The 19,742-nt window shown below is 34.6% G+C and overlaps 1 protein-coding gene across 3 annotated transcripts in view; it reads left to right on the top strand.

The window, feature by feature from the left end:
• The window catches only part of ETNK1 (ethanolamine kinase 1), a 64,979-nt gene that overhangs the window by 6,295 nt on the left and 38,942 nt on the right, over positions 1-19,742 (top strand). The window contains exon 1 of one of the 3 annotated variants that reach the window (XM_016140514.2): positions 6,628-7,063. The exons of 1 other annotated variant lie outside the window; for it this stretch is intronic. In XM_016140514.2, coding sequence (XP_015996000.1) covers positions 6,908-7,063 — 156 coding nt within the window. In that variant the 5' untranslated portion in view covers positions 6,628-6,907. Of the gene's footprint in view, positions 1-6,627; positions 7,064-7,143; positions 7,257-19,742 lie in introns of those variants that run through there. One more of the 3 variants, XM_016140516.2, reaches the window with a different exon arrangement.

Below are 19,742 nucleotides of genomic sequence, written 5' to 3'. Positions count from 1 at the left end.
TGGCAGTAGTTTTATAGATGGCCAGTTCCCTTAGGCTATCTTAAAGTTAGCCTAAGTGCAGAACAGATACAGCCCCATTTTTATGTAGCATCTTTGAGAATATAAGTACTTAGAGGCTCTTCTTTTTGGGGGGGGCAGGAAGATAATTTAATTACAACAGTGTTGGCTTTGGTTACTAGAACATGTCTGAACTTGAATGTCAGGTATCACAGATGTTTAGATTTCTGAATTTTCAGTTTACTTTACAATGACATTAACTAACACTGATTCTGTTTGGCGTAGGAGAGTGATTTTATTTTAAATATGTTTTCACCATGGTGGATTATCTAACTATTAGACATGCCTACATAATCTCATTTCATAGAACATTTTTTTCTGCAATTTTTTTATATTATTACTCTAGTAACTAATGTTAACTCCACTGTAATTAAATATTTATGATCTCTGGATTTATATTCAGTGAGCCTTTCATTTTCTCATACAAAGTACTCATTATGTAACAAGTTATAAACATTTTACTAGTCTTCTATGTGTAGCACAATCTTTATGACCTACATCTACAATGAAGTCAGCACAATGCAGAATTTGTTAGGTGTCCTACCAGATGTATAAAAAGGAAAAGTAAATTTGGACTAGGAAAATCCAGATAGGCTCCATGAAGACAATTGCTAGAGAGTTAAGCTCTGAAGAATGTGTGGGATTTCAAGATGCAGAGATAGGAGTCAGGTCATTCCAGGTATTGAAGGTCCTCGATGTCATGCTAAATACAAGAAGGGTACTAAAATGTATTGAACACTTTATATTGATGTTATATCTTCATAACTATCTTATATCTTCTAGAGATGATGCAAGGTGCTGGCCAGTTTTAATGATGTCCTGTAGCTAAGGTTTCGTTCCGAAGCCAAAGATAATTAATGAGAGGTCTTGTGGTTTCGGAAGTGGTCAGGTAGGACAGTTTAATCAGACTACAGTAGGTTCTCAAATAATGTCATTTCGTTCAACATTGTTTTGTATAATGTTGATGAGAAAAAAATAGATACCCTGCTGGGGCTGCTCTCTGTGTGGAGTTTGCACTTTCTCCCCATGTCTGTATGGGTTTTCTCTGGGTACTCTGGTTTCCTCCCATGGTCCCAAAGATGTGCACGTGAGGTGAACTGGAGTGTCTCAATTGTCCCAGTGTGAGTGAGTATGGGTGTGTATGTGAGTGCACCCTGTAATGGGAGGGTGTCCTGTCCAGGGTTAGTTCCTGTTTTGTACCCTGAGCTGCTGGGGATTGGCTCCAGCCACCTGTGACTCTGAACTGGAATAAGCAAGTTGGAAAAGAATTATCTTGTTTTCATTAATCTTTTCCTAAATGTATGTATAGCTCATATGTATTTTGGTGCTTAAGAGTAGAAGTGTTTTTGGTCTTTATTTAGAAGTTTGGTGATGTTTTTGTGATCAGAAATATGCTGTAGGAACTACTCTTGTTTAAATGGGAAAACTGGTTTCCTTCTACTTTGCTTACAGTCGCAGTTTCCAAGAAACTGTAGATGTTAAGTGAGGACTTACTGTACTCCACAGTGATCAGTACATGCAAACCCTGACTGAGAGCTATTCCTATATGAGACTGGCAGTGTTTCAGGAGCTAGGCGGGCTTAAGCATTTATATATTGAACACCTTTTATGTTCTAGGCATTATTTTAGGCAGTGGAAATGGAACGATAGACAAGATAGACTGTGGCTTTTCTCTCCTGGGGCTAACACTGTAGTACAAAAGATAGACACTAAACAAGTAAATACATTGATTTTGAGATAACTTACATAGTGGTAAGTGATCTATATAAAGTAAAACTGGTTGCTGTGATAAAGGAGCTCTAGAAAGGACTGTGTGGGAACAACTTTTGGGTAAGATCTGAATGATAAAGAGACACACAGAGATAAATCAGTAAGAAGAAATCACAAGGAAATTAGAAGCAGAATATAGATAAAAACATGTGGAGAGAGAAGAGACAGAGAAGTTAACTGTTTGCAAACTAACCAGAGAATCTGTTGGTCCCCAGAACTCCTGTTTGATTTCTGACTTTTAGGGCCAGTGTTGTCTCTTGGATATATGCATAAGTAGGTGCATATATTCCATCTGCCGTTTTTATTCTGTTGTAGGCTATTCCTACTCTATTGAAAAACAACTGGATTATTGCCAGTTTTTAGCTATTATGAACAATATTGCAATGTACGTCCTTATACACATTTTCTTGTGTACATGTGTGGCATTTTTGTATATATTTGGAATTGAAATTGATGGGTAGTAAAGAATGCCTATCTTCAGCTTTATTAAATGTTGCAATAATGTTCTCCAAAGGTTTTTTTTTTTTAAATAAATATACTTTCCTTCCAGTAATGTACACTTGGCATTATCAGAATTCAAATTTTTTTCCAATTTAATGGATATGAAATGGTATCTCATTGTTGTAATTTGCATTGCCTTATTTTCATAAGCTTGTTAGCTGTTTGGATTGCCTTTTCTGAAAATTGATATTCTATGCCCATTTTTCTGTTGGGTGATTTGGCTTTCTTACTGATTAGTGATATTCTGAATACTAATCCTTTTTTGATAATATACATTACAATTATGTTTTCTTTCTTTATGTCTTATCATTTAACATCATGAGTTTTACATTTTAGTGTTTTCAAATTTAGCAATTCTTTTCCTTCATGGTGTGTATTTTATGAGTCTTATTTAGGAACTACTTCCTTAACTTGCAAGCACAGAGCTCTGACCCTGTATTTTCTTATATATATATATATATATATATTTTTTTTTTTCCATTCATTCATTTACATTTATTGAGTAACTACCACAGTAAGGCAGTATGCTGACTGCCAAAATATAAATATGAACTAAATCCCAGTTTACATTAGGGTTCACTCTTTGTGTTGTACAGCTCTGTGGGTTTTGACAACTCCATAATGTCAAGTATCCACCGTTACAGTATCATACAAAATAGGTTCACTACTCTAAAAATCTCCTGTGGCCTATCTATTCATTCCCTCTTCCCTCTGCTTGAATCTCTGATCTTTCTCTATTGTTTTGCCTTTTCTAGAATGCCATATGTTTGGAATCATACAGTATGCAGCCTATTTAGGTTGGCTGCCTTCACTTTACAATATATATTTGTTTCCTCTATTTTTTTTCACAGATCGATCCTTCATTTCTTTTTGTTGCTGAATAATATTCCATGATACCAATGTACCAGTTTTTAAAAATCTACTCAAGTACTGAAGGATTTCTTGGTTGCTTCTGAGTTTTACCAATTATGAATAAATTATTTTACACATTCATGTACAGGTTTTTGTGTGGATGTGTTTTTAACTTATTTGCAAAATCAAGGAACATGATTACTGGATTGTTTAATAAGACTACATTTAGTTTTATAAGAATATACCAGATGGTCTCTTAAAGTGGCTGTACCATTTTGCATCCTACCAGTGATGAATGAGAGTTCCTGTTTTTCTACATCTTTGCCAGTGTTTGGTATTGTCAGTATTTTGGATTTTAGCCTTTCTAAAGGTGCGTGGTGGTATCTCATTGTTGTTATAAGTAGCAATTTCCTAGTGACATAATGTTGAAAACGTTTTCATATGCTTGTTTGCTATCTGTATAGTTTCTTAGTGAGGTGTCTGTTCTGATTCTTTGCCCATTTTTAAACTGAGTTGTTTTCCCATTGTTAAGTTTTAAGAAGAGTTCTTTGTATGCTTTGGATACAAGTTATGTTTTAAAATCAGATATGTGTTTTGCAAATATTTTCTCCCAGTTTGTGGCTTGGCTTTTCATTCTCTTAACAGCGCCTTTCACAGAGATGTTTTTAATTTTAATGAGGTCTGACTCATCAGTTCTTCTTTTATGAATTGTACTTTTGGTGTATCTAAGTCATTGCCAAACCCAATGCCATTTAATTTTGTAAAATTAACTTTATAAAATTAATTCATAAGTTAAAGTGTCTAGATTCATTTTTTTTTCTTTGTATGTGGATGTCTAGTTGTTCTAGCATCATTTATTGGAAAGATTACCCTCTCTCTATTGAATTGCCATTGTTCCTTTTTCAAAATCAGTTAACTATATTTGTGTGAATCTATATCTGGGCTCTATCTTGTTTCATTAATTTACTTGTCTATTCTTTGCTAAAATTATACTATCTCAATTACTATAGCTTTACTGTAAATCTTCAAGTTGGGTAGTGTCTCTCTCTTCTGACTTTGTTCTTCTTAAGTATCATGTCTGTTATTCTGGGTCTTTCTCCTTTCTATATAAACTTTAGAAAAAGTTTGTCGATATCCATAAAATAACTTGCTGGAATTTGGATTGGAATTACATTGAAGCTATAGATCAAGTTGATAAAAACTGAAATTTCTTATATATTTTTAAAGTTTTGCATGTAATATTTAATCTTCTAGAATTTTTATACATAATGAGGTGTGATAGAAAAAAGTCCCCATATGAATAGCAATTGATCCAGTACCATTTGTTGACTAGCCTGTGCTTTTCTAATTGTTGTCAATGTAAGAAATGTCCAAACTTGGAGAGAATTTTTATGAGTTTATTTGAGCCAAAACTGATAATAGCTACCAGGAAGCAAAAGCTCAAATGCTCCAAATAATGATAGTTATGCGTTTTCTTTTATGCAACTGAAATTAATAGGAGAATGTAAAGATAATAGGAAAGTGGGAAAAAGCAAGGTGGGGAATGGATTATAGGATAGTTAAGATTATGTATTCTCTTGAGGGTGGTTACACCTTTGAGTGGTTATTATTTCTGGTATTTCAAAGATGTATTAGCCTAGATGCACAATATATAGGACTTGCTAAAGACCTTACACTGAAGAAGTTATAGGCCTGAGGAGTCACTACTCACCATGACCTGACCAATTAGGAATTTATGATTTATTACAGCACCCCCTTTTCATCCACATTTTTAATGCCACCTTTGTTATAGTCAAAGTTCTCATAGGTGTGTTTATTTCTGAAGTCTTTGTTATGTCTACTGGTCTATTTGCCCATTCGTAAACTGTTACTATCATAAATCCTGGTAGGATGGGTTCTCTCAATTTATTCTCCATTGTTCCCTCACCTACAAAAAATTATAGCAGCTTTTCTTGGATCTAAAGTTTCAATAAGAATTTTAATGTCAGTTTAACAAGTTCTGTGAACAACTCTGTTGAGATTTTAATTGTAATTGCATTATACTTAGTGATTAGTTTAGTGAAAACGGATCTTTATTATAAGTATCTTTTATTTATAAGTATGATTTATTTAATACAATTTCAACCATAGAGGTCTTGCACATCTTTTATTAGTTTTATTCTTTGGTAGTTAATAGTTGTTTTCTTTCTAATTGTTAATGGATGCCTCTTGAAAATTATATACTTGTGCAGCTCCCCAAAATAATTTTTTCTAACTTGCTATTAAACCATATTACAATTCAAAAGTTTTAAAATTCTTAAAATGTCAACTGTTCACATACAATTTACTATACAAGAGATAGTGTCTGAAATGTGAAAGCATTAATATATTTCTCCCCAAATTGGAAAGAACACATAATCTACTATTTCTTGTTGTATATGATTTAAAAAAATATTATGCTGTAATATGAAACTATTATTTTTTTTCCTTTTATAGTTTATGGTTTACTGTTTTCGATAGTGAGCTATTTTTGTGATTTACAAATGTAAGCTTTTTCTGAACTATCACAATGTACTCACACTAATAAAGTAATTAAACATTTTGATTGTTAATTAAGCTGAACTAGTGATTTAATTTACCAAACCTATCTACCAAAGTCCTAAATGCTACATGGATTAAGAGGCAAATCTCAGCCCATTTTCCTCAATCATAAGGAAAATCACGAGGTCTCAATAAATTACTTGTGGATTATCTAGTTTCCAGTATTCCATTAACAGGAGAAATAGCTATGACTTCGAGACTAAAAGTTTTAAGGTAGTAGTTTTAAGGTTCACTGAGGGGATACTCTACCATGGGCAGCCAGCCAGTCTAGCGCTGAACCTCAAAACTATTTTCCTTTCCTTCCATCTTCATCCCAGACTATATTCCCCGCCCCCCTCTAGGCTCTAAATAATTCTGACCTTAAAAAAAAATCTCTAAGTAATGTCGTTGTCTTACCCGAATATCTTAACTATTTGTTCTTCCATATACCATGATCTCAGTATAATCTCAAGGGAATTTAATTGCCAACTCAACTATGGAGTCCCCAGTACAGGAGGTCCGAGACCAAGGAGACGACTTTGTTAATCCAGCTTGCCCAGACTCAGGCCAAATTCAGAGGCGGATCCGGGGGTTATTTCAGGATGTGTCCCTGCTCCCCAGAAAAGCTCAACCCTACCTCAAACTCAGACCCCCAAACCCTCCTGATTAGGTGAGCTAAAGCTTCAATGCTTTTTGGATCTTGGTAGGGCCCAGGCTCATCCGGAGAAGAAGCTCCGCATTTTTCAGACCACCAGCACGCAGGGTGGACTGTCGGATAATAGCAGAGGAAACAAGTTCGCAGGAACAAGTCCATTGTGCCCGGGGCTGGTAGTTAGCCCGCAGCTCTGACGCAGCGGAGGCCCCGCCCCGCGCGTGACGCCAGCGTCAGGCCAGTCCCAGAATGCTCTGCGGCCACCGGCGGTCGAACGCAGGCGAGAGGAATTTTTCCCGTGAAAAGCCCCGGCTTAGTTCAGCTGCAGTCCAGACTCCGGTCGGCGGGAGTGTCGCCTCCAGCCGTTCTCCTACCGCTCGCCCGTCAGTCTAAGCGCCCCCAGCCCTCCCACGAGGGCGCCCCGGGACGGAAGGATCCACCAGCCTGTCGGCGCCCGCCGTTCTCGTGGTCGCCGTCGCGGTCGTCGTCGTCGTAGTCTCTGCTGTCGTCTGGGCCATGGCCAATTACATCCACGTCCCGCCCGGCTCCCCGGAGGTCCCCAAGCTGGACGTCACGGTTCAGGATCAGGAGGAGCAGCGCTGCCGGGAGGGGGCCCTGAGCCTCCTGCAACACCTGCGGCCGCACTGGGACCCTCAGGAGGTGACCCTGCAGGTAACGCCCACACCTCAGCCCTGGGTCTTTCACAACCCTAACGCCGCCCCGGGGGTTCTCACAATACCTCTATTCCCCAGTAATAGGGGAGGACCAACGAGTACGACTTTCAAGTCCTGCAAGTAGTGATCCTGTATATCGGAGTCTAGCCGTGGAAGGTCGCTCCTCCTCCTTTTCACAATTGCTGATTGAGGTAGTCCTGAGGGCATATTTTTTCTGTCTAGAAGCGGCTACGTAAGTGACGCACCCATTCTCCACTCGGAGGATTCCTGTTGATAGTTGCCCCTCCTCCCACTCTGTCCATTCTAAATGCAAAATGGACCCTTTTCATCCTCCTTGCAAGGGGTCCTCGCTAGTCGGCCCAAGCAACCGTCTCTTCTCCTTCCGCAAATAATGCAGTAATTAATCCTCTCTGATCTTTTCCTTTCCTTTCCCTCCCCTCCCCTCCCCCAGCGGTTTACTTCCATTTGTGCTTCACCCTGCGTTTTACCGTCTGAAATCCTCGAATTGGCGAGAGTAGTCGATTCCAAATAACCATGGTCGTGCATTACTAAATTGGGTTCTTAGTACTACAAACATTGTTTCATTTGGATCTATATTAGGGAATTTCTTTAGTCGTATAAGTAAAATTAACATCTCATGTTAGAATGCTCAGTGGCTTGTGAATATTTTTCTTTAGCCACTGTATCCTTAGATAAGACAACAATTGGAAGAACATTTTTGAGAATACTGAATTTGTTTTTAACTTTTGGAGTTTCAAGAACCTTACACGAAAATGAACCTCCTTTCCCTTTGCAATTACAAAACAAAGTCAGTAATTTTAAAGACTGGGATATTTGATGTTTGTTTCAAATCTGAGCAATAACGTTAAGACCATTACTCGAAGTAGTCAAATCATTTGTCTTGTTTTGTTGACTGATATATTTATTCAACAGCGTTATTAATAGTATCTCAGGTTTTTTGCTTAAGTAGCTATGCGAAGATGAATAAAACATGAACAGTAGTACCCTAGGGCCTGGAACAGTTTTGACACACAAGCTTTTTTGAGTGTTAGTTTTAGCTCTTACTGCCTAGAAAAGTTTTGAGTAGATTAAAAGGACCCGTATGTCTTGGAAAAATAGTGCTAGACAAAAATTTTGAAATTTTAAGGTAGTTTTTATTAGCCAACTACATAGGATATAGTGAGTCCAACATGATTTTCATGCGTAATTAAAAAAATATATTTCCTTTAAGGAAAATTAAATTGACACTAATAAATTAGTTCATTATTTCTTAACTTATTTGGAGCTTATTATAGAAGGTTTTTTTTATTAAAATGATTTGTATTCTGTCAGTTATAAATTAAACATTAATTAAAAGCATGCTACTTCCTTCTACGTCCTGGTAACCTCTGGTACTGGCAAACCAGTTACTTTTTAAGCAAAGATTTTGAAGTTGAAGCTTTGAAAATTGGAGTTTTTGTTGCTGTATTTGTCTGTGGAACAGTAATACTAGCTACTCCGAGGTGTACTATGTGCCAGGTTTGGATTAGTCGATATATATATCGTTTATTAAAGCCCCCAGACAACCATTTAGGTAGGTACTTTCTTTTCTTTTTCTTTTTCTTTTTTAGGTGAACCTGAAGTAAAGTCAGGATATAGGTTAAAAAAGGTACAAAAATATGGTAACATCAAACTGTTTTTGTTTCTGATTGTTGGCAAGTACTTGATATTGAATCTTGTCCTCTGTGTAGCAACTCCTGACTTTAAGATCTTTGGACTCATAAACCAGACTTCTAATATGCATATTTAAGTGAAGGAAAATTCTACCACTTCTGTTGTGCTAAGGATGATTATTAGAAATACATTCCCTCTGTATGTAAGCAAAGCTTTGATCCAGAAGCTGGGACAAAGACTAAGCTAAACTGATGGTGGTTCATCTCAGCTTAGATTTGATGCCCACATTTTAGATCATTACAAACTCTGCTTTTATGATGCTTCAAGATTTACTTAGTAGATCTCAATGGGAATTATTTTTTGAAATTTGCTTTTATTTCTTTTGAAGTATAAAGATAAAAAATCACATCTCGTATGTCAGAAGTGGAATTATGTATCATATAATCCAAAGATTAACACAGATGGTATCAGTAATATATATAGCTCAATTCTTTTCAAAGACTTTCTAAAATTTTTATGTGATTTAAAATAGGCTTTAAGCATACCTTAGAAGCTTACTCTAGTAATTACTTCTGCCAGCTGAACTATTCAGAACACACAGGAGAACCAGAAGCAAGCAAAAAGACTGATGCAGGCAGAATGATAAGAGTCCAGTCTTTGCTGAAAACTTAAACACATGCAACAATATATCTCATTTTAGATAGAGTTTTAGCAAGTTTAATTATTTGATTTTTATATCTATACAAGATTAAAAGAATAAAGTGTACAGAGGTGGTGAGCTTTTTCTTTTGGAGTGTAGTTGGAGTAAGTATCAATAACAATACCAATTGCATTGCTTATAAAGCACTTTTATGTACATTTTTCCAGCAGCAATCCAGTGAGCTAGTTGTAGACTATTAACATGTATTTTATGTTTGACGAAACTGAACTTTCAGATCTGGGGTGAGAACCCATTTTGTGAATTATTGTTCTTTGATTAAGAAAAGTTTATGTTCATATATTATGATTAAGGCAGGAAAGCATTTCTGTGTAAAATTAATTTCTTGAAAAATTTTGAAAAGATTTTAAGTTCTCCTGAACATAAATTTGTATTCGTTTTTACACATGAGACATTATTTTAGAAAAGAGATTCACTTCAGCTTTCCTTTAAGAAATATCCTTTGTTATGTAACAACTCCCTATTATAGCTGAAGATTTATCTCCATTTCTTCGGATAGTCCTTGTATAAAAAGAAAAGGAATCAGGTGAGATCTCTTAGGCAACAGAATAATTCTCAGAAGACTTAAGATTGTTTCTCCTTTTAAAAAAGTTGATGAATCAGTGTTTGGAATAGTCCAGTACGTTGTCTCTGAATATTTCTGCAGTGTCGGACAATGTCTTTTCATTAACTTGTCACTATGTGAATTTTTTTTTTATAACTTGGGACCTATAGTAGATGCTGGAAGGATAGAAAGACTTTAAGCTAACATTTATTCTTGTTATAGGATCTCAATGAGATCACTTTCTATATACGGTACCTTATATTAACTTAGTTTTTCATTAAATAATATATTATAGTGGTCAGGAGGACAGTGTTTGAATATAGTATCGGTTTCGAGTCCAGGCTTTGTTTTTGACTAGGTTTGTATCCTGGTCAAGTTACTTAACTTTCCTGTCTCAATATCCTTAACTGTAAAATGGATGCATGCAAATGCTTCTACCTCAAAAGGTTGTGAGAATGAAATAAATGCTATCTTTCATGATAGGTATTACTGCTACGGAGTACCTACTGTGCAGTGGATGTCCTAATCATAAAACAAACAATATGTCTGTTCTTTGAAATTCCCAGTCACGCGTGCAGTACAAATAAGAAAATAATCACAGCATGGTGTTTTTGGAACTAACATTCAAATTTTGTTCATATGTAAAGGTTACACAAGAATATGTAAAAAGCATATTATTCTGCTGTACTACCACGTTTTTGCATGTTTTTGAAAGCATAGTTTTGAAACCTTCATTTTATTTAAGTATACAAACACTATCTTGGAAACTAGTTACTTGTGTTAGGTTGTGTAGCTACATAGCAGTTTTCCTATCCCCTGGAGATAGTTAACTGAAATGGTCTTAAAAATCTATAACCCCTTTTATTTTATTATTGATATTTAATATTGGATATTTTTTATTTTAAATCAAAAACCAAATGTATTCAGTTGCTCTATGAAATTGTGTTTCCTTTAGTGTTCTAATTTAATAATTTTCTTTTTCATTTTTAAAAAGATGAGTTTGTTTCTTTCTATGATAGAATATTTTGAAAAGTCTTAGGTAAATTTAAATAGTACATTAAGAGTACCAGAAGGATATAATATTTATAGGAACCTTGAGTCTTCTAGGTACATATATGAGATCATAGTTTTTACTCAACATAACTAATATCAATGTTAAGTCCAATTTTCTATTTCCTATTTCTTTCCTCTTTGTTTTCAGTGTTTCATAATAAAAACACATTTGAGTGAGTGGTAGGTCCTAAAACTATGTTGATTATGGCTAAGAGGTGTATACTATTTGTTAGGCTCCCACATATTTTATTAAGATGTGACTAAACAGACAGGAGCCTAACATGCTAGTTCATTTTTAGGTATTAAAAGCTGTGTGACTTGGGTGAAGCAAACCATTTAACCACTCTTTGGGGTCTCAGCATAATGTGGTAGAAAGAGGATTGATTTTGAATCCTGATTCCAGCCATTTGTAACCTTTGACATGTTTTAAAATCTCTATGAAATGAGATTATGGTCTACTTTGGAAAATAGTTGAATAGTAGAAAATAGAATTTTGCTACTATAGTTGAATTTTACTAATTCACTACTACTAATAATAAGTTTACTGCTGAAACTAATTTTACTACTTTACTACTAATAGAATATCCTGAGAATTAAACAAAATATATATTATGTATAGCGATACTTTAGTGTTACATGTTTGATGATAAAGTATATTTTTGTATAATATGTTGGAGAAAGCATTTATCTAGGAAGAGACTGTTATGTTAGTCCAGATAAGAGGTGCTGGGGCCCTAATTAGGACAGTAGCCTTGGGAATGGAAATAAGGGATGGATTTGACATTTCAGAAGATACATGTGCAGGACTTGTTAATTACTTGTAGGTGAGGGAAGAGGGAAGCTTAAGAGGTGTGTGTGTGTGAGTGTGACAAATATAGGGAAGTGACAGAAGATCTATACTTAAGGAATCAAGCTATATTTTAGATTTTATCTTATAAGGAGTTATTTAACTCTTTGATATAACAGATGGGCTATAAATAGATACGTTTCTATCGCCCTTTTAAAAATCATGAGATAGAACAAACATACAGAAAAATTCATAAACATAAATTTTTGTGGAACAAATACCTGTGTAACCAAACCCAGGGAAAGAAATAAAATATTGCTAACAACCCAGAATATCTCAATTACCCTTACTGGTCCTAACCTCTCTGTCCCTCTAGTGGTAATCAGAAGCAGTCGTGTTTTTTTTGTTTTGTTTTGTTTTTTTAAATTAACAAAACAGAATATTTTGAATTAGTTACTTTTTGCGTCAGTACTCTGAGAAAATAAAATACTAAATACATGAATTTCCTTTTACAAGGGTCTATATGAACATAAAATTAGTTTTACTAAAAAGATTATTAAACTTGAATAGAAAAAAACATTTTCTATGCATATTTTATTTAAAAATTACCTGTTTTTTAAATTACTTTATACTTTAATATATATTCTACAGTTTTAATCATACTATGTGCATAGCTTTGTATTTCTTTTTCCATATAGCCTTTTATAACCATTTTCTCAGGTTTCTATGGTATTGCCTGATTTTTTGATAGCTGCAAACATAGTGTTTGGTCATTAAAAATGTCATATGACTTAATTATTTTTCGAATGATGTTTTTAAATTCAGAAGAATGTAAAAAAAATTAGGAAGGCTCATATTCTATCTAAACCTTTTGATTTTGTTTAAAAACTAGAAATAGTACGTACCCTTAAAATATTTAAAACATACAGGGCTATACTTGTGAAAATTAATTTGATTCAACTCTGGGTCATTATTGTCACAGATAATTTTGTGAACCATTTCTTTTGAACTTATATTAGCAAATTATGAATTTGCCAGTGCTTATATCAACCTATGTTTTTAAATGTCAGTAAACATAACTACATTCCTTTTATATATATAACTAAGTTATTTCATATCTTGCTTTTTAAAATAATATCGTAGACGTCCTCCTGTGTCAGCGTATGTATTTTGCCCCATATTTTTAAAACAATATTAAATCGTTTTTACTTTTTGGATATTGAAGTGATAATGTAATGTACCACTTTTATACATGTATTTTGGAAAACTTAAAAATTTTTTTATCTTGAGTTTGTTGGGGTGACACTGGTTAATAAAATTATATAGATTTCAAGTGTACAATTCAATAATATGTCATATACATGTTATATTGTGTGTTCACCACCCAGTGTTAAATTTCCTTCTGTCACCATATATTTGACCCCCTTTTCTCTTATCTACCCCCTCCATAACCACTAAACTGTTGTCCTTGTCCATGAGTCTCTGTTTGTGTTGTTCATTTGTTGCTTTGTTTTATATCCTACATATGAGTGAAATCCTATGGTTCTCAACTTTTTCTGGCTTATCTCATTTAGTAAATTCTTATTAATGGAATTAAAAGGTTAAAAGCCAATCTCATATGTATATGAGATTCATTTCAAGGAATTGACTAACACAGTTGTGAGGTTGCTAAGTCTGAAATTTGTAGGGCAGGCTGGTGAGCTAGAAACTCTTGAGGCGGGAGTTGATGTAGTCTTGAAGCAGAATTTCTTGAGGAAAATCTAAGTGGTGCTTTTATAGTCTTTCAGCTGATTGTGGAAGCTCATGCATGTAAAGAGAATGATCATCTTTAAAGTCAACTGATTATAGATGCGACCCACCTCTACAAGATACTGTCACAACTACATCTAGATTAGTGTTTGAATAATTGGGTTCTGTAGCCTAGCCAAGTTGGCACATAAAACTGTCATACTGTTTCTCACCTTGATATTGCCAAATTGTCATGAAAGATGTATTTATACTTCTCAAAATGATATTGGAGAGTATCTTTTTCCTTATACCTTGTCCAGTGACTGACACCAAATTAAAATTTTTTTGCTAGCTGGATACATGAAAATGGTATTTTGTTATTACATTACTTTTAATTTTGTTATTTTGGAAGAAGGTGGAATCCAGTAGTTTCTCCAAAAAAACCCCAGTTAATTGATGTGTATTATTTTCTACCTTTTTAGACTTTTCAGCTTGTCTAGTAGCCATTATCTTAATAATCAAAACTTGTCTTTATAGATTTATTGGCCTGAGGAAGCTCATTCATTTGAATTTAGTAGTTAATTGGTCATTCTAGACAATAAATACATATCAAAATTCTGCTTTCCTATTTGGGATTTGCCTGGAACCCTTCAATACTGGAAGACCAGTAGCAGTTACCATCAGTCCACCCAATTTCTGATAATCCTGTTAAAAACTTTTGCCTTTTGCTTTAACCCTATCAGTGTCTTTATTCATTCGATTTTTCCATAACCACTAAAAACTTCCACTGTATTAGGACCAATAGATTTGCCGTCTTCCTTTTCTGCTTTCGTTTGAACAATTCTGATTATATTATCATCCCTAAAACCCATAAACGGAAGCTTGAGACAGCAAATCGAATACAGCATCCTGAACAGATTTTTGTGTTGGTAACAGTAAAGTTACATAGGGATTCATGTAGGAGGAGCCACTTTATCACAATATTCACTAGGACTTGGAAGGAGGGCACATTAAGTGGTTGAATATTCTCGTCACTATATAAAACCAGTTCGGTATGGCCTGCATATATATGCAGCATATCAGCCACTTCACCTGGCGTGTTACACTTGGCATGCAAAGGAGGTTACAGGACAGTTCTCAGGATAAACTTTCTAGCTGCTCTTAACTTGTTGTACCAGGTTAGCAGTCTTGTTGAGATCAGGTTGCTATAAGTTTGGGTTTGTCACAGCGATTTAGGCATGTTCAGTAGTGAGCTGTGAATTCTACATTAGCCCAAACCATGCCAAGGTCTTCAAACCATAGACTGCTCCTAACTTAACAACTATTCTTATAAGCCATATTAGTGAAGGTTCTTTACTGAGCTAGCTATATTGATCCAAAATGAGTCAGCAATTTTGTATTACATCCCCTGGTTTCAGTGGTCTCTTGATTTTGTCCCACTGCTACCTGAATCATCTTGGTAAGCCAAGGTTATAATTGAGTTTTTTGCTCTTCAGCATGATTCCTCTCTTATGATGTTTCTGAGGTTAGCAGCCTGTTGTTGGATTGGACTGGTTGAAATTTGGGTCAGTGCAGCATCAGGATCCAACCTAAAACTTTTTACTTTTTATTTTAGGTACTGTGGGAACAGCCAGGGAATTATGCATTTAGCCAATTTCTCATTATTTTGCACTTTATTGTGGTGGAGTGACAGTTCCTCTGGAGGTGGATCTCTCATATCTAGGTGTCATTTACTTTTACATCCTGTGACAGATGGCAACATGTCTGCCGTTTCATACTATGGGTGATTGGACAGATAGAGAGGTATATGGGGTTTATCATCCTCTGCCTCTTCCTTATTTTACCCAAATAATTTCTCTCAAACATTTGAAGATCCTGCAAGTTTTCATTTGATTCCCGCCCCCCACCCCCAGGAATTTGGTGCTTTTTTTGATATTAATATAAAGGGTGTCATTTTAAAAAAAAACAATTGCTGGTATACAGAAATTCAGTTGATTGTTGTATATTGACTTCCACACATTAATTCTAATTTTTTTATGTAGATTTAAAAAAATTATCTCCTCATCTATAAATGATGACAGTTTTGTTTTTCCTGGTCCCCCTTTTGTTGTTGTTGGTCTTACTGCACTGGCTAGGACATCCAACACAATTTTTAAATAGAAGGTGGTAGTGGGCATCCTTGTCTTTTTCCCAATCTCAGGGAGAACATTTTTAGTACTTTATTAGGATGACGTTTGTTGTAGGTTTTCTTTGGACATATATCAGATTAAGGAAGTTTCATTTTATTCTTAGTTTGCTAAGTATTTTTATCATGCAAGAGTGTTGAATTTTATGTGCTTTTTCTGTATTGTGATTGTGTAATTTTTCTTCATTTTTCTATTATTGAGCTGAATTACATTGACTTTTATTCGAATGTTAAAAACCTTTGCATTCTAGAGTAAATTCCCATTCGTTTGTGATGTGTTCTCTTTTTTATATATTGTTTGTATCAGTTGCTGGTATTTTGATTTAGGATTTTTTCAACTGTGTTCATGAGAGAGTGGTCTATAAAAATTTTTCTTTCTTGTAATGTCCTTAATTTGTTTTGGTATCAAGTTGGGACGTGTTTATTTTTCTATTTTTGGAAGAGTTATTTATAAGATGTGTCTAGTGAATTCCACTTTGTTGATAATTTGTGTTTTTTCTGGATAATTTTGCTCAGAAGTTATTTTTATTTTTTTAAAGAATGATACTTTGGCTGTTGAGATTTTCTGTTTTATTGATAATTTTGTCCTTTTATTTTCTTCCTGATCCCTTTTTTTTTAAGGTTAACTGGCTGTTTTAGTTTTCGCTTCTTGAACCAGAAGCTTAGATCATTAATTTTCTGCCTTTTTCATTTTTAATATTTTTATTTACTTGTTCCTGTAAGCGCCCCCAAGTTTTGATGTCTTTATTATCATTAAGTTCAGAATACTATCTAATTATCATTGTGTTTTTTCCTCCACATCATGGATTTCAATGTTTATTGGTTCAACTCGATAGGAGAATTCATTTTTGTTGTGGTAAAAAACAACATAAAAATTACCATCGTAATCATTTTTATTTGGGGTGTGTATGTATTGTGTGTTATTGATGTCTAGCTCATATCCATTGAAGTTTGAGGAACTATCTGAATGATTTTAATCCTTTGGTATTTTTTGAGGCTTGCTTTATAAACAAACCTATTGTAATTTTAGTAACATTTCATGTAGCCTTGAAAAGGATGCATAATGACTTGTTGGGTACAGTGTTGTGTGTGCCAGTTAAGTGGGAACTTAAAATTCTGTTGTTCAGATCTTTTGTACACGTAATGATTTTTCCCTGTTTAAAAAATATTAGCATTTTAGAGATGTACTCAAGTTTTAAACAATTACTGTGGGATATATTTAGTCTGTCATTTTCGCTTTGTATTTATTTTGAAGTTGTTATTGGATGCATGTAGATTTAAAATAGTTATATCTTGTTGGATTAATCCTTTTATCATTATAAAATGCCCCTGTTTATCTTCAAGACTATATCTTTAAGCTCTGTTTTGTTTAATATGATCTAGTTACATCAGCTTTTTCTTGTATGACTTGTGAAAGCAGCCTATGTAGTTTTTATCATAGTCTTTTAATCAGATTATTTAGTTTTTTTTTTACTTTTAATGTAGCTACTTAGGTAGTTGATATTTTCTACCATCTATTACCTTCTTTTTGAACCATGTGTTTTGTATTCCTGTTTTTTCACCTTTATTTTTTTCCTTGTTTCAATATGTTCCAAGTCTCAGAAAAATTTAGAGTGTAATATGGAGCGGGAAATATAATTAAGCATTTACAGTGCATTTTGGTGAATTCTGTGTATAGAGTACTAGCAAGCTTTGAGAAGTATTTGTGCCTTACCTGAGTTTAGAGATTTTCTCCTAGAAGAGATAACTCATGTTAGAATTTTAAAGGAAGTTAGTTAGAAGTTTGAGGTGAAGGAAAGAAGGGTGAATTTGTCAGGTAGATTGCTAGATAACTTGTGAAGGATCAAGGGAACTTGGATGTCCTGAGGAACTTGACCTTCATTTTGTAAGCAGTGTGAACCATTTTGAAGATTACCAATCATCATGTTCATATTTGTATTTTAGAAAGCTTATTCAGATGGCAGTAGTAAGAGTGAAATTTTTTAGGAGGCAGAAAGGTGTTTAAACTGGCATAAGAGAGACCAGTGAAGCTATTAAAATACTGCCAATAGATTGACAAGGTCTTAGATTCAGGTTTTGGAAGTGGGGTGGAAAAACAGAAGCAGATTTAAGAATTATCCAGGAAGAAAATTTTATGTAGGGATGGAGAAGAAAGAGGAGTGTTCAAAAAGATGACTCCCTGAAATTTGCCTGAGTGGTTAGAAGACAAAATGAATTGGTATCATTAGATACCAATTAGCAGTTTTATTTAGCTGTGCCTTGGTGGGGTTTTCTTATTTCTTGGGCTTAGGCTTGTTGAGCTTCTTGGATCTTTGAGTTTATGGTTTTATATCAGATTTAGAAAACTTCTGACCATAATATCTTTAACAAATTTTTCTGTTTTCTTTTTTCTTTCTCTTTGGGGACTCAAAAATTTTATATAGTCCAGTCTCAACTCATAGATGCTCTTGTGTGCATGTGCTTTCTCCCTCTCTCCTTTCCTCCCTTCTCCTCCTTCCTCCCCTCTCTTTTTCCCTCTCTCTCTCTCCTAATATTTTTTCTTAGTGTTTTGTTTTGGATAATTTTTGTTGCTATGTCTTTTTGAGGGGTCACTATGTAAGCTACTGTTAAATTCCATCTCGTGTATTTTTCACTTCAGAAATCTTGAGAAGTTTGAGTTGGGTCTTTTCATATCTTCAATGTCTCTACTTAATGTTTTGTTGTAGAAAACAAAACATTTTTATGGACTACTGTTTTAAATCTGCTAATTCTAGCATCTGTGTCAGTTCTGGTTGGTGTTAATTGATTTTCCCCCTCTCACTAAGGGTTGTATTTTTTGCCTTTTTTGCATGACTGATAATCTGATTGGATGTCAGCTGTGAATTTTACCTTGTTAGGCACTGGATAGTTTTCTTAGTTACTTGGGAATAATTTGAATTTTGTGGGTATTTTAAGATTTGTTAGGTGGGACAGGTGCAGCATGCAATCTAGGGCTAATCTATAAATCTGTAACGTGGATTTTTTAGTAATTCACTTTTATGATTTTATCATGAATTATTTTGTCTTGTATTAAAATTATTTAAATGTGTAGTTATCTATATACTTGTTGAGAGCTTAGTGTGTACAGGCACTGTTCTCAGTGCATTTATGTATATTAAACTCATTATTCCTTAAAACAATGCTATAAAGTAGATTTTAATACGCTAATATATTACATGCGAGGAAACCAAAGCACATAGAGGTTAAGTGACTTGCCTAAGGTTATTGAGCTTGTAAATAACACAGAATTCCAGCTCAAGCAGTGTTGCTCTGTAGTTCATCTTCTGAAATGGTAATATCCTAAATACTTGACTAACAGTGCCGGATAAACCCTACGAAAAGGAGCTCCATGAAATCTGTATTAGTTTTGTTCCCTCATGGAGATGAAATTTTATATTTCTAGCATATTATCTAGCATACTTACCTAGTATATGATGTAGTATATTTTAATTGTGTATTCAGGAACGTTCAGCACATTGAATTACTTTCAAATAAGAGGTGAGACCTATCCAAGAGCAAAGAGCATTATGCATACATTTTTAAAGTCAGGTTTGTTTATCGAGAGACCCTCAGGAACACATCTATAGCAGAACAAGTTTGACTATTACTTACTGCAATAACGGAAAACTTACATTGTGGGGAATGGTGGGGGTTCTCAGTAAGTAGCTGTTAGAAAGCACTTACTGTAGGATTTGGGTTTATCTGGTGATTTAGGGGAGAGTTCAGAGAAGCAAGGCTTTCTTCAGGATTAGGTGATGTGAGGAAGGAAGTGGGGTAAGTCTATGACTGTGTGGGTATCTTAATCCTACATATAGGGCTGGAGGATTGAAGCTAGGCCCAAGCTGTGACTAGAAAAGGAACAGCAGTCACTCATACGAGCCAGAATAGGGCAGTATTAGGCATTTTTGTGGTTAGAAAATTTTCATAATTTTGTCTGCATTCAGACACGATTACAGTGATTTTGTTTTTTGTCTTGATCCGTTATTGTCAC

Source organism: Rousettus aegyptiacus, unplaced genomic scaffold (genome assembly GCF_014176215.1).
Source record: "Rousettus aegyptiacus isolate mRouAeg1 unplaced genomic scaffold, mRouAeg1.p scaffold_m13_p_2, whole genome shotgun sequence".
NCBI classification, from domain to species: Eukaryota; Metazoa; Chordata; class Mammalia; order Chiroptera; family Pteropodidae; genus Rousettus; species Rousettus aegyptiacus.
Note: the sequence above shows the minus strand (reverse complement) of the source record. Positions and strands in the feature narration are given on the sequence as shown.